At 37.6% G+C, this 12,767-nt stretch overlaps 1 protein-coding gene across 1 annotated transcript in view; it reads right to left on the bottom strand.

Moving 5' to 3' along the window:
* The window catches only part of LOC113232873 (endonuclease/exonuclease/phosphatase family domain-containing protein 1-like), a 40,704-nt gene that overhangs the window by 11,164 nt on the left and 16,773 nt on the right, over window positions 1-12,767 (bottom strand). The window contains exon 4 of the mRNA XM_026467749.1: window positions 7,453-7,613. Coding sequence (XP_026323534.1) covers window positions 7,453-7,613 — 161 coding nt within the window. The remainder of the gene's footprint in view (window positions 1-7,452; window positions 7,614-12,767) is intronic.

Below are 12,767 nucleotides of genomic sequence, written 5' to 3'. Positions count from 1 at the left end.
TAGTGTGTACGCTTGAAACAGTCTTCAATTAGATGGCTCACGGCGAACCGCACACGTACCTACCGCTAGCGGCAAGCTCGCGAACCACGTACACACTATGATTTTTGGTTACATGACATGCAACTGTTACAGTTACAGCTCGCTAGTGAGTACCCGGCTTTACAATGTCATATAACTCCAGAGATATACATTTATGTTTATATGTTGGATTTTTTTGCTGATCTAAGAAGTTAGACTTTAGGAACCGTTTGGTACATACAACTCATTTTTTGATAATTTTGTGGATTGGATTCTTTTTGCTTAACTACGCCCAATTGTGCAGTGCAAATGACTAGAGATACCGCAGTCGTCAAAAGAGATTTACGATCCTTGGTTAAAAGAAGGACGATGTTACCACGTACATTTTATACTCAATGTTCAAAATAGGAAACCGCTCGCTTACTTCCTGGGAGGTGCATTAATATGCAAGCTACAGGTAGCAAATCATCGCGTGCTTTGAAACGGGTCAGACGTGAATAATTTACGGAATGCAATTCATTAAAAAACAAAATACATGTACAAAGACAAACAAAAGATTGTACAACAGGTTGAAGTAGCAACATTTTCTAGACTACTTTTGTAATGGAATACATTCTATGGTTCACTTCGCAAATTACAATGTATAGAGGGATTCGATAGGGATCTTTAGGGCAAAGGTAGACCTCCTGGATCTATCCAGGAGGTCTACTCTTTATCTCGAAAACGAAACTTCGCAAACGAAAAAAATTAAACGAAGTTTCCTCCCTTACTCTAATTCATATTCGGTCTCTATCGAGTAATATTTTAGATATTAGTCGAGAGTTACAAGAATTGGAGAGGATGTGGGTTATATTTTTCTGTATCTAATGGAGCAATAAACGTTTTTGACTTATGCCAGTCTTCCATGAGGGGTGCAATATTTGTAATTAGTGTGTTATATAAGAAACCATAATTAGGAACACACACACATTATTATTGACACAAAGATCGAAAAAACACATGGAAAAATTCATTCGATTCGACAGGACTCGAACAAGCGTCTTTCGCCTCAACGTGGCTATCGCTCTGAAGGCTAGCACTTCAGGACGAGACCTACTCAAGAGCGACATAAAGCGCGAGATACTACCATCCTCGCAGAGATAATAGCAATATCTCGCGTTTCTATTTTGCTATCGCGCAAATCGCGCCCTACCCTAGCCCTACTGAGCTACGGAACGAGTATGCAGATTTTACTAATTTCTCTACGTGTTCTCTAACGAGACTTTTTTGTCGTGAGAATTTATGAAAATTTCTTCAATCGGCTAGGTATCTTTACAGATACTATAAAACCGATAGAGACAATCGCTATAATATAATGGTATTTAATCATCATGATAGTCAATAAAAATATCACACACAAATGTTTAATAATATTAAAGCAAAGTGACGCAAACACGCCTGTCCACAATAGTAACAGCCCCATGCCTTTGTACAAAAGTTTTGATTATAGTGAACCTACCTACCGACTCTGAGGGTATAGGAGAAGGACACTTTAACCTGTGCGCGCACAGGAGCCTTACAAGTTCAGGTTCTAACCCCAGATCAGCCAGTGTCCAGGGTTGTCACAGACCTCTGTCACTTGACTTCAACCGGTTCTTCGAGAGGCTAGTGCCTCGGGTGAGCCGTCGTGGATGCACGTACAGTTCCCTACCTATTTTCCAGATCCGTACCGAAGCTGTAGGCATGCTCACTTCCCGTTGCGCATTGCACAACTAGCGGTCACCACCGCTAAGCCGTCGACTCTAGAGTCCACTACCAAATCTCCTCAATGGTGACGGAGCTGTAAGGCACGCTCACTTCCCGACGCCGAAAAACGACGTCTCTCCAGTTCCCAATACCCTAAGCGACTGGAGGGACCGGAGGATATCTAGCTTATCCTCTACTAGCTCTCCGAGCTAGTGCCGGAGATGCCAGTCGCAGTGCCCTGCGACAATGTCCGGCCTTCTAGCTTAACTAGCTTCCAACTTAAAGGGCAACTCACGTGGCCCGCGCGTCTCCGCGCTTCAGGACCTCTACTAGGCCGCTACTAAGACACCCTAGCTGCTCACGAGACAGACGCCTCGGCCACACCCAAATGGGCCAGACACACATGTCCTTCTCTGCAGCTAACCACAAACCCCAGCGAGTCCATACCCAAGTCCGGGTCCACCAAAGACCGCAAAGGCGTATCATTGGAGGGCTTCACCCGGACTCTTGCCGCCGAGCCCGTAGTCTCTCCGGAAAATCCTATCTCTCGGGTCAATAGATAGGGACACACAATAGTAGGTGTAGAGCTCCTTGTAAAGAGTTCGTCCAGGGAAATACTGCCACCTTGCCTATTTCTGCCTCCGAACAGTAATGTTAGCATTACTGCGTTTCGGTCTTTGGAAGGGTAAGGGTGCTGAGAAATTCAAATTACAGGCACATGGGATTTGTCTACTTATGTCTCATGTCACGGGCGCAATGGTAGTGCCATTCAGATCTTTGCGATTTAAAACTCTGAGTGGCACTGCAACTGTTATGGACAGCCTTGTAGCTTTCCACCAGTCACACGACATATTCGTCCCGTCACTTGATATAATAAAAAAAAAAATTTTTTTAATAAAATAAGTAAATTGTACAGCGCCTCTATAGTGGTCACAATAAGCAACATTTTCGATACAAATATTTTAGGCAGACACTAGCGGCATCTGTCGTTGTAAAGTCATCAGTACAATTGAATTCGATCTGGGCTACCAGTCTCAATATCAATAACTTAGCGAGGTCAAAGGAAATTATCTGGCACACCGGATGTCCACTGGAGCTGATAATTAGGCATTATATTCGCGTAACTATTACGTTATTGTGTAGAAATATAATAGTTATAAATAACTCGTATTATTTAGGTCTTTCTAACAGGTTACAAACGTCTTTTGTTCAGTTATTTTTACGCGAATAAAGCTTTTTATCTCACTTATCTACATCTTGTGTACATAATACAAAAAAATTCCAGGTCCGAGAAAACAATAACTTTCTACATCTAGAACAACGAACTCAGCGTCTTGTATAGTACAATTTAAGACGCTATGATCCATAATTATACTGTACAAAACGCTGAGGAACCAATATTATCTGTGTACATAAGAAAACAATAAGTTTCTACATCTAGAATAAGGAACTCGTGTTGTATATTAAAATTTTGGATCATAGTGCACAGTAGCGTGTTTTCTAAATAGTGCGATGATACATAATGTATCTTATTTTAAAACAAGAGTATGCGATTAAAAATAAAGTTTCAATTTGCTACAACGAATCATGTTTATGTAATTTGAATGCCCACATTATGTTTGCACGGAGAGCTATTGTGAAACGCGTAGCTCACATCCAAAGTAGATGTGTGAATTATTTTAATAAAAAACTGAAGCGCTCGGATATTTTATAGCTAGACTTTATTACTGATTCTCCGGTACCGGGGAGTAAGAATAGAACAAGAACACGCCGCGCTTGTATGAAAGTATGTAAGTAATCCTACATCTATCACAATTTATGGCAAAGCATACATAGGCTCCGTATGGCTATTTATATCGTCCATGTTTTGTAGCAAGCCCTTTCTAAGCGACATTTCGAAAAATGTTTTCAGGGAACCATGTTTTAGGTTATCATGACTGTTTTAAAATATTTTTCTACTCCAGTATTTATAAATTACAATTCATAAACCATATCACAAAGGCGCTCTTTTTATTTTAGAATCAAAATTCGATTGTTTATGGTACGCGCTACCCATTGTATAAAACCAGATATAGAGACGAAATGTCATTTAACTTGTTTGAAAACTATTCTGCCAAATCATTACAGTGACAACTGCGCTCCGATTGGCCAGCCCGAATTCGAAACAATTGACGGGTGTCGTCAACTGTTTCACTTCAAATCTACCAGTTTAAGAGCTTTGCTGTAATGAACAAAAATGGAAAAATTACATATTTAATTTTTAATTACCGATGAAATATGATTCCCTTGGTTTTGTAATTAGATGTTCTGCTGTTTTTCCCACACATTTGCCTGATGAGCTGCCAGAGACGGACGGCCCTTATTTCGTCTCTATTTCTGGTTATACATTCGATGAAAGACCATCAACTCTTCTCCCAGTGTCGGTGCAGGGATCTCAGTCATAAAAGAAATATATATTACGTTTCTATTTGTCTGATCGACTTGTAGAACTATAGTGTTTAGGCTCATTAAATTGATCTCGACGCATTGTTAGCTTACAAATCGGATTTTTTTAAATTTTCATATAAAAGTATACCACTGTAACACACACTTCCAAGGTTATAACGTTGGTAAATGACAATTGATAATGATCAGTGACATGTCGAGAAACAGTTTCAAAGTAGAATAGCGCGATATTATCACTATTATTATCAATACCACTACCATCATTAACGTGGAAATATAACAGAAATAAGGAAGATAGTTCATTAGACAACATCTGCAAATAGGTTATCAGTATTCCGAAATGACATTATCCAGAAATAACGTTTGCTCGAATTTTCATAACCTTCAAAGAAATTTTGAGAGGGAAAAGTTTTTTTGCTTTTAAACCTAACCTAATCGCACCTAATCCTGCCTTTGCGATTAACATCCAACATATCCTGAAAGAACAACGGTTTCGTTATAATTCAGTTTTCGGTGTAATGAAAATTCGAACAAACGTAATTTCGGAAAAAAGAAATTCGAATTTGTGATAGGTTATCCTGCAAATAATAATGTACCATACAAATTCATCAATTAAAACAAACATATTTCTAAATTAGATTTTTATAAATAAAACTGCAACGCTTGGTTGTTAATCTCACCTGATGTTAAGGGATGATGCTACAGCGGTACGCATTTGTCTGATGCCTACTCACTCTAACCTTGAATAATACTAAATCTCGTACGCATAAGGAAGAAACTGAATTGAAAAGTTCATGCACGCACTAATCGAAATGTAACCGATAGAAAAATACCGGATACTGCAGCCACAAAGGAAAATTACGTTGTTCAAACTACATATAAATAATTCCAATAACATTAACGTCAGCACAAGAGGTTTCTAAATGACAATTGCTTCGTTACAATAGATTCGACTTTGGACCTAAATTGTTTCACCTTGAAACTATACGAGTGTCGTTGTATTTAATGAAAATTAGTTATTCTAGAATCCGTGTTATATACTCCATATAATAAACTTGTCTTTTAAAATAATGCTAAAGGAGTTTCAGTTACAATGTGCCCTACTATTCACTAACTACATGACCTCGCTATAGGGAATTCCCTATAGTAAGGGGTTTTCCAGAGAATGTAATTTAGAAAACTTCATTTATTCTAAACCTCGAAATCGAATAAAATACAATATTGACGAAAACAAAATTAAGATAAGTCAGACTAATTAAAAACAAACAATAGCCAAGAAAATAAGAGACGTGAGACGCAGTAGTTAACATTGAAAAGTAAAGTGTGGAAGTAGTTCGAACAAATACCGAACTTACGACCCTGTGCTTAACAGGTTTCCTTATTTGAAGTGAATACAGGGAAGGTACTGAGGGTCAATACAAGTCCGTTTTAAAAATAATGCAAATATTGGTAGAAACATGATACTACAACATCGTCAGTCTTCAGTTATGTGTAGTAATGTTATTATTTATACACATACCATTGATAGAGCCATTAAAAAATGACCAACTATTATAAAATAAAAACTTATTGTAGTTCGAAATCTCTAAAGTGAGATCACCAGGGCCATAGTCCAACTTGCCTAATACAGACTGAACTTCAAATTTCGAGTGTGATATTGATATCTAACAATGGCGATACGAGTATAACAAGTGCTCATTGGCGCACCGATCAATTATGTAAATCAATGATTTCGCATCGCCCAATGTTCGATTGTTCACGATTCCAATGCGATTTTGGAATAGTTGTTGATTATATATAACATAAAATTATGTTAAGTGATATGAAATGCTAAGTTCGCATAATTATACATGTTACAGCACATAAATTTGCCAGTATTCAAGCTTCATTCTTTGCTTTTCTATTTGTTTATAAATCATTAATGAACTGACTGAATGACCTATAAAGAAGACTATTACTGATCCAAAATCCCGGTAAACAGAATCAGTTTATACTTATTCCACGAATACCGTTGAGTTATATATAAAACAAACTTCTATCTTAGCACCTGCAAGCAATTACGTGAGTTTCGACTTTACAGAAGCGTTTTACACCATCAATCCACCTTTCATAGCCGCACGTAGCGTACCAAATACAACCGTATGCACATACGTATGGATCTACATCGTGATTACGAATAACAGTAACAGACTTTTCATGCATTCTTCCAACCGTGAATGTTAGGCTTTCTCAAACAATTGGTGAGAATCTCCCCCAGGGAACTGTACTGCGTCCACGTTTATAACCATTAAAAAAAAGTAATATATCTAAAAAAATATATAGGTAACAAGACATTTTAATGCTTACGAAGGCGTATTTTGAATAACATTCTTGTTATCCTGCCAAAGCGCATTTACAGTTCGGTTCTATTTAAGCAAAATGATAATAATATTTGATAAATGTCTAATCTTCAGGTAATTAATTTGGAAACAGGTGTCATCTATTAACGAAACGGAACGTTCATTGTTGCTAATAGGGTAACAATGTCGCTTTTATGTAATAATAAAACATTACATATTTGTTATGGATTAGTTGGGTTTTGTGTTTAAAGCTGTCAACATGTCAAAGAACGATAAAAACTTACCAACGTCATAAAGTATTATCTTCAATTGTCTACAGAGAAGTGAATTTATAGCTACTACATTAAGACATGAAGCCAAAATCAAAGTATTGATTTGAATTTAAACATTTAAATGAATTCGTTTTAAAAAAGTAAAAATAAAGATTTTACCATACGTTTCAGTGAGCTATACTATACTAATCCATACAAATCATATTGCGTGGCATTGAGTACGTTTAAAGAAAGTGTAATTTGTTCTAATATTTTTACGTTCATGTGGGACACTGCCTGAACAAATTTATCGTGATACCTTACGTCTCACACAGAGTCTACGGGACCTCCACACGCTACGGTTCTGGTGTACGTCTTTCGGTTCCTTCACTACAGTATTTTCATATACGCTCGCTTACTCTTGCTACTATTTACCTGGGATCTTTTTAAAGACATTCTCAACATGATTAATATCATGTAGAAGCACAATTACGAGTAAATCAGCGTTTACGAGAATTTTTATTCATGACTGGCAGTAATATCAACAAATAATATAAGAATAATAATTCAGTGATATGTCAATTATCGTAATCTAAGCTGCATATATATTTCTACATAGATTATGATGATGACGATTATACATTTCCACAGATAGATGTACAAAATTAACTTACCCTGAGGAGAAGCAACGAATCTCTCACTCAGAAGATCAGTAAGGTTATTCAGCAGCCTCTGAATGTTACTGGCGTCAGTCAACAACTTGATCTGTACGAGGTCAAGGTCTTCTATCGTAATCCCCTTGTTTGCCACGTCAAAGATGAAGCCTAGATGTTTCCTGTAAGAGAAAAGACTGATTTAAACACTAGGATAAGTGTGTTATTTAAAACAGGAATAACTTTGTTGTGTTAAAGAATATTACCTATACTGTAATGAAGACGTACAGAAACAAACAATTATATTCGCCAACTTTATTCTGAACCTGCCAATGTTCAACACAAGTTCCTCCAGAAATGAAACTATTGAAATCGCCAAGACTACTTAGCAAAATCTATTAGTCGATCAGAGTCTGAGGATCGTGGTCAGCCAGTGCAGGCAGATTCACTACAGAAGTAGACACAAGCAGCGGATCTGCCTTCATTACTTTGTGTCCAGCGCCTCCTTAGGACCTTTTAAAATTTTAAGGAGAACGCGGTTTTTATTTAGCTGGATACCATTTTTGTTATGTTTTTAAGACATTAACGACACTGAGAAAGCATTCTCTAATACGACTTGCGTTGTCGACCGGGAAAGGTAAGAACAAGTTCTGTACGGGTAGACAAACACACAAGTGATTTATTGTAGTAAAGCTAGTCTAACACGCGTAGACGTAGACGTTGCTTCAGGATTTATTTCACGGTCAACTGACACATTAGATAAGAAATCTATATCAACACATGTATAGTCCAACGCCGGTCTAACTGCCCTAAGCACCGTATTTTCGTTACACCAGTTTAATTTTTGATCTGTGGTATGAAAAGGCAGACTAAAGGTATTAGAGGAGAATGTTCGCTTTTGAAACCTGAGAAAAATTGATCTTCCGCAGTTATGACAGAACTGCCAGGTACGGCAGTTCTTTGTTGTTACGTGACAGGCGGATGACCCCAGTCTACCTAATGGAAAATGGAATCCAAGCGTGATGAAACCGAATGCAGTGTATATACAATCACCGCTTTATCACCTCCACGCTACAAAGGTGCACGAGCAAGGGTCTCTTTAAAATAGGGATTCAGGCGACACCGGCCAGGCCGTCTTAGTCCAGAATGAGAACATCACACATTTTCGAACAGTTTCATGAACTTTTACTGATATGCAAGTTTCGACACGATGGCGATGCCTTCTTCCACAGATCTAGGGTCGGCAGGCTAAAGCACAAGTTAAAAATCAACATCATTCATTTAAATCTATGACGGCCTCCGTGGTCGAGTGGTTTGCACACCGATTCTCATAGTGTCCCGGGTTCGATCCCCGGCCGGGTCAGTGTATAAAACTAACTTTTCTATATTGTCTCGGGTCTGGGTGTTTGTGGTACTGTCATTGTTTCCGATTTCCATAACACAAGTGCTTTAGCTACTTACTTTGGGATCAGACCAACATATGTGATGTTGACTAATATTTATTTGTTTATTATAGAATCAATAACATCGAGTACAGCACAGAAGTCAAATTCGTGTCTCTTTTTCAACATTGTCGTTCTCTTCACATATTCCGACATTATAAACAACACGGAACAACAAGGTTTGTTCTTCTCTGATCCTATATAATGATAACTAGTGGAAATGACATACTATGTAATAATTACATTCGCCTTTTAACTGTCTCCGTGGCCGAACGGTTACTATTACTAGGACTGCCATGCAGAGGTCCCAGGTTCGATTCCCGGGTCGGGAGAAATATTTGAATGGCCTACATTTATTTCTCTCGTGAGTTTGGGTGTAATTTGTGGTTGTCTACGTGTGTGTCCATGGCAACCGCGACACATGGTATCTATCCCTAGCGCGGGGCTATGTTGAGAGTGTACGTTATTACGTTAAATGAGTCACCGTTGCAGACCAAAACCACACCCTCAAGGTGTCGTCAGCGAAATAGAGGACTCTTCAAGGACGTTACGTCATGCTCTGTCGGAATATTACGCTAAAATTCAATTTCGTTACCAATGTAATATTATTAGTGACAAACGTATTAAGTTTCGTAAATTATGATGTTATCATACTGACAAGTTTGCAAAGTGCTATAAACGTGGGACATAATCCTCGCTTGAATGTCAAGGCCGCTTTGTGATCTATTTAGGTATGTATAGAATGTTCTATTCTGTGATTGATAACGCGTTCGATTCCCAATGGTTTAGAAACTTCTTCCGCCGATAACATATAAATTGCAACGTTCTTTGGTAAATTAAAAATAAGATATAATGTGTTCTTAGGTTTTCGCGATTGTTATACGTAGGAAATGGATCTATTGTTCGTTGGTTTGTCTTTCAAAACAAACCAACGTTTCGGGTCTCTTTACAGGCGCAGGAAGCCGTTACCATAGGACCTGTACAGGGACCGAAATGTTGGTTTTTTTGAAAAAAAGAAATATATACGATTTTCATCAAAAAAAAAATAGTTCCATTTACTAAAAATAAGGTATTTATACTTGTAACTTTTTAAATAGGGTGGTTTGTATACAACTGGCTGATGACTTTACCATCTCAATCAGCCGTGACCGTTGAAGGGCATAAAGGGCCGGGTAGATTGTTTGAAAACAAAACAGTATTTAACATAAATAAATTTCTAGACTAAAATATATACTTAAAAATGACGATGAAATATCGACTGTACCGAGTGCATACTGAAAGCATTTTCCTGTATAGATAGGTATACATAATATTTGGGCAATTAATGACACAGTGATAGCTGGTTCTTACTACAAAATTTTTCACACATTTCAAAGACATTTCAAATTTCGATACATCGACGAATTTATTACCCTTATATCGACGCTGGAAATTTTATATAATAACAATAACGCACACACACTCAACATAGGCCCACACTAGGGAAATCCTGGGTCGCGGGTGCCATGGAATCACACATAGGCTAAACATCCAAACTCACGAGAGAAATAGATATGACCATGTGAACCTGGGATCACTGCGCGGCATTAGAAATTATTAGAAACATCGAATCGTTCATATGAGTTAGAAAAAAGCCTGCCCGGAAATCATAAATTACTTATAGTTTTAGATAGAAATGGCATTCTCGATGTGCACTCATCGTACTCTAGTCAGCTGACTAATCCTAAATAACACCATGATAAAACTGTAGTCAGTTATGTTGAAGTACGAAATTATCGCAATGCAGCCGCGTCAGTACGATGTCGCAAAGTAACAAAACCTAAAAAATAAATTCCATTATACGTAATCGTACTCCATCGTACGTAACATAACATACAAAGACAAAGAGATTTCGCATAGATACGCTCTTTTATGTACAGACGGTTCAACCTATGCCCACCAATGTCTATTATAGCCAGCTAAATGAATTGCTAGCATAACATTTAATGTTCCCTGTATCCGTGATAGCGCTCCTTGTTCCACACCCCTCAATTTGGTACACAGCAGTGTCCGCTCTGGTGCTGGAAATAGGCGTTGGTGGCACACCCCAATGAAGGCCTTAATTGGAGCACTAAAAATAGCTCTGGCTAATTTTATTAGTAATAAATCTTTAATTGTTTCAAGGTCAAAGTGATAAGAGGAAAAAGAATAAGGTAAAAACCGAGAAACGGAGTATTGTAGTATAGAAAAATTAATTTAGAGGGCAGTTTAGCAAGCGCACTTGTTTCGATGAAGTGCGCCCGCTAAGCGAAGCTTCATCGAAGCCACCGTGTCTTGCTTGCTAAATCCCAAGGTCACGGCTGACCTGTAAAGGGCCCGAAACTTTTGGTTAGTTTGAAAAAAATATATACGCGATTTTTTTATGACATCAAGTGACGGGACGAACAAAAAATTAATTGTTCTTTTTCAAAACTCGGGGAGCATAATATTAATTAGTAAATAAAATAAGGCTGTTTACATTAAAAACATTCATTGGAGGTGTCGATGCGTGTCGCTTACAACAACTTCTTCGTCCCGTTAGCTGACATTATAAAAAAAAATCATCGGTTAGAATTTTGTTATTGCTCATTAACAGTAAAACTAGTTAATGTTAAGCTTATCTTTTTTTTTTTATAACATCAAGTGACGGGACGAGCAAGTCCTGCGCGTGATGGTAAGCTACACGCCTGTCCTTAACAGTTATACTGCCACTCAGAGCTTTAAACTGTAAAGATCTAAGGGGCACTACCACTGCGCCCGTCACCCTGAGAGATAAGTTGATAAGTCCCATGTGGCTGTAATTTCACCAGCACCCTTACCCTTCAAAACCGGAATACGGTAATGCTGACATTAGTGCTTGGCGGCAGAAATAGGTAAGGTGGCAGTACTTCCCTGGACAAACTTTCACAAGGAGCTCTACTGCTACTAAAGATGATTTATATCCCAAAATTATGGATTAAGGATCTCGAAAAACTAGTAATTTATTACAACCAAAAGTAACCCAAGGTCGTAAGTTTGAAGACAGAACCTACGAAAAATAAATGAATTCGTTATGTAAAGATACACATAGATATCTACACATATACTTATACGATACTACATGGAGGAAAATGCCTAACAGGGCCGCAGTAGAATTTTTGTAACCGTACTATATTACATTTACATTTATGTATTATGGCACATTTTATGTGTTTCGTACAAACTAGATACGGTAATTAACTAGAAAAGCGTCTTTTGAAGTTTCTTTTGAATTCTCGCGCAGTCTTCACGCAGCTACCATATCTAGCATATCGACTGTGAACTGGCAACTGGTACTATCTCAATTTAGAGAACTGTACAGGATGAAGAAAAGATCATTTATATATAACATCTCGTTTATTAAATAAAAATACGTAGTGTACATACATATACGTGTAATAAACATATTACGAGTTTAAAGCTAGTAAATGACTTCCCCAAATCTCCTAAAAAAAATTTGTTCACCTGCTTCACCAAAAAAATGCAATTTTGTTCCAAAAATTCGCTTTCATTCCTTTCCGAGGCAATGTAAATTTAACCTAAACCTGTCAACAGTCCTAAAAAACGAGTAGGTAACTAGAACAGAACATTTTATACGTCGCGCTAGTAGGTGTAGATCGATTGCATACAACTTTAATGAGCGTAGCGAAGTAATTTGCAGTTACAATAGTGAATATGACTCAGTACCTATGGGTGATGAATCCATTCATGATTGATGGTTAATACTAGTTTTCTACCGTTTAAATAAGCAGTAATGTCAGCATTGCTGCGTTCCGGTTTTGAATGGTAAGGGTGAAATTAATTAATTGTCAACTTATATTAGGGGTTAAAGTATGAAATTGCCGTTTTATTGCAATA

This window comes from Hyposmocoma kahamanoa, unplaced genomic scaffold (genome assembly GCF_003589595.1).
Source record: "Hyposmocoma kahamanoa isolate Upper Pololo Valley unplaced genomic scaffold, ASM358959v1 102, whole genome shotgun sequence".
Lineage (NCBI taxonomy): Eukaryota > Metazoa > Arthropoda > Insecta > Lepidoptera > Cosmopterigidae > Hyposmocoma > Hyposmocoma kahamanoa.
The sequence above is the reverse complement of the archived record's forward strand: the minus strand, read 5'-3'. Positions and strand labels throughout refer to the sequence as shown.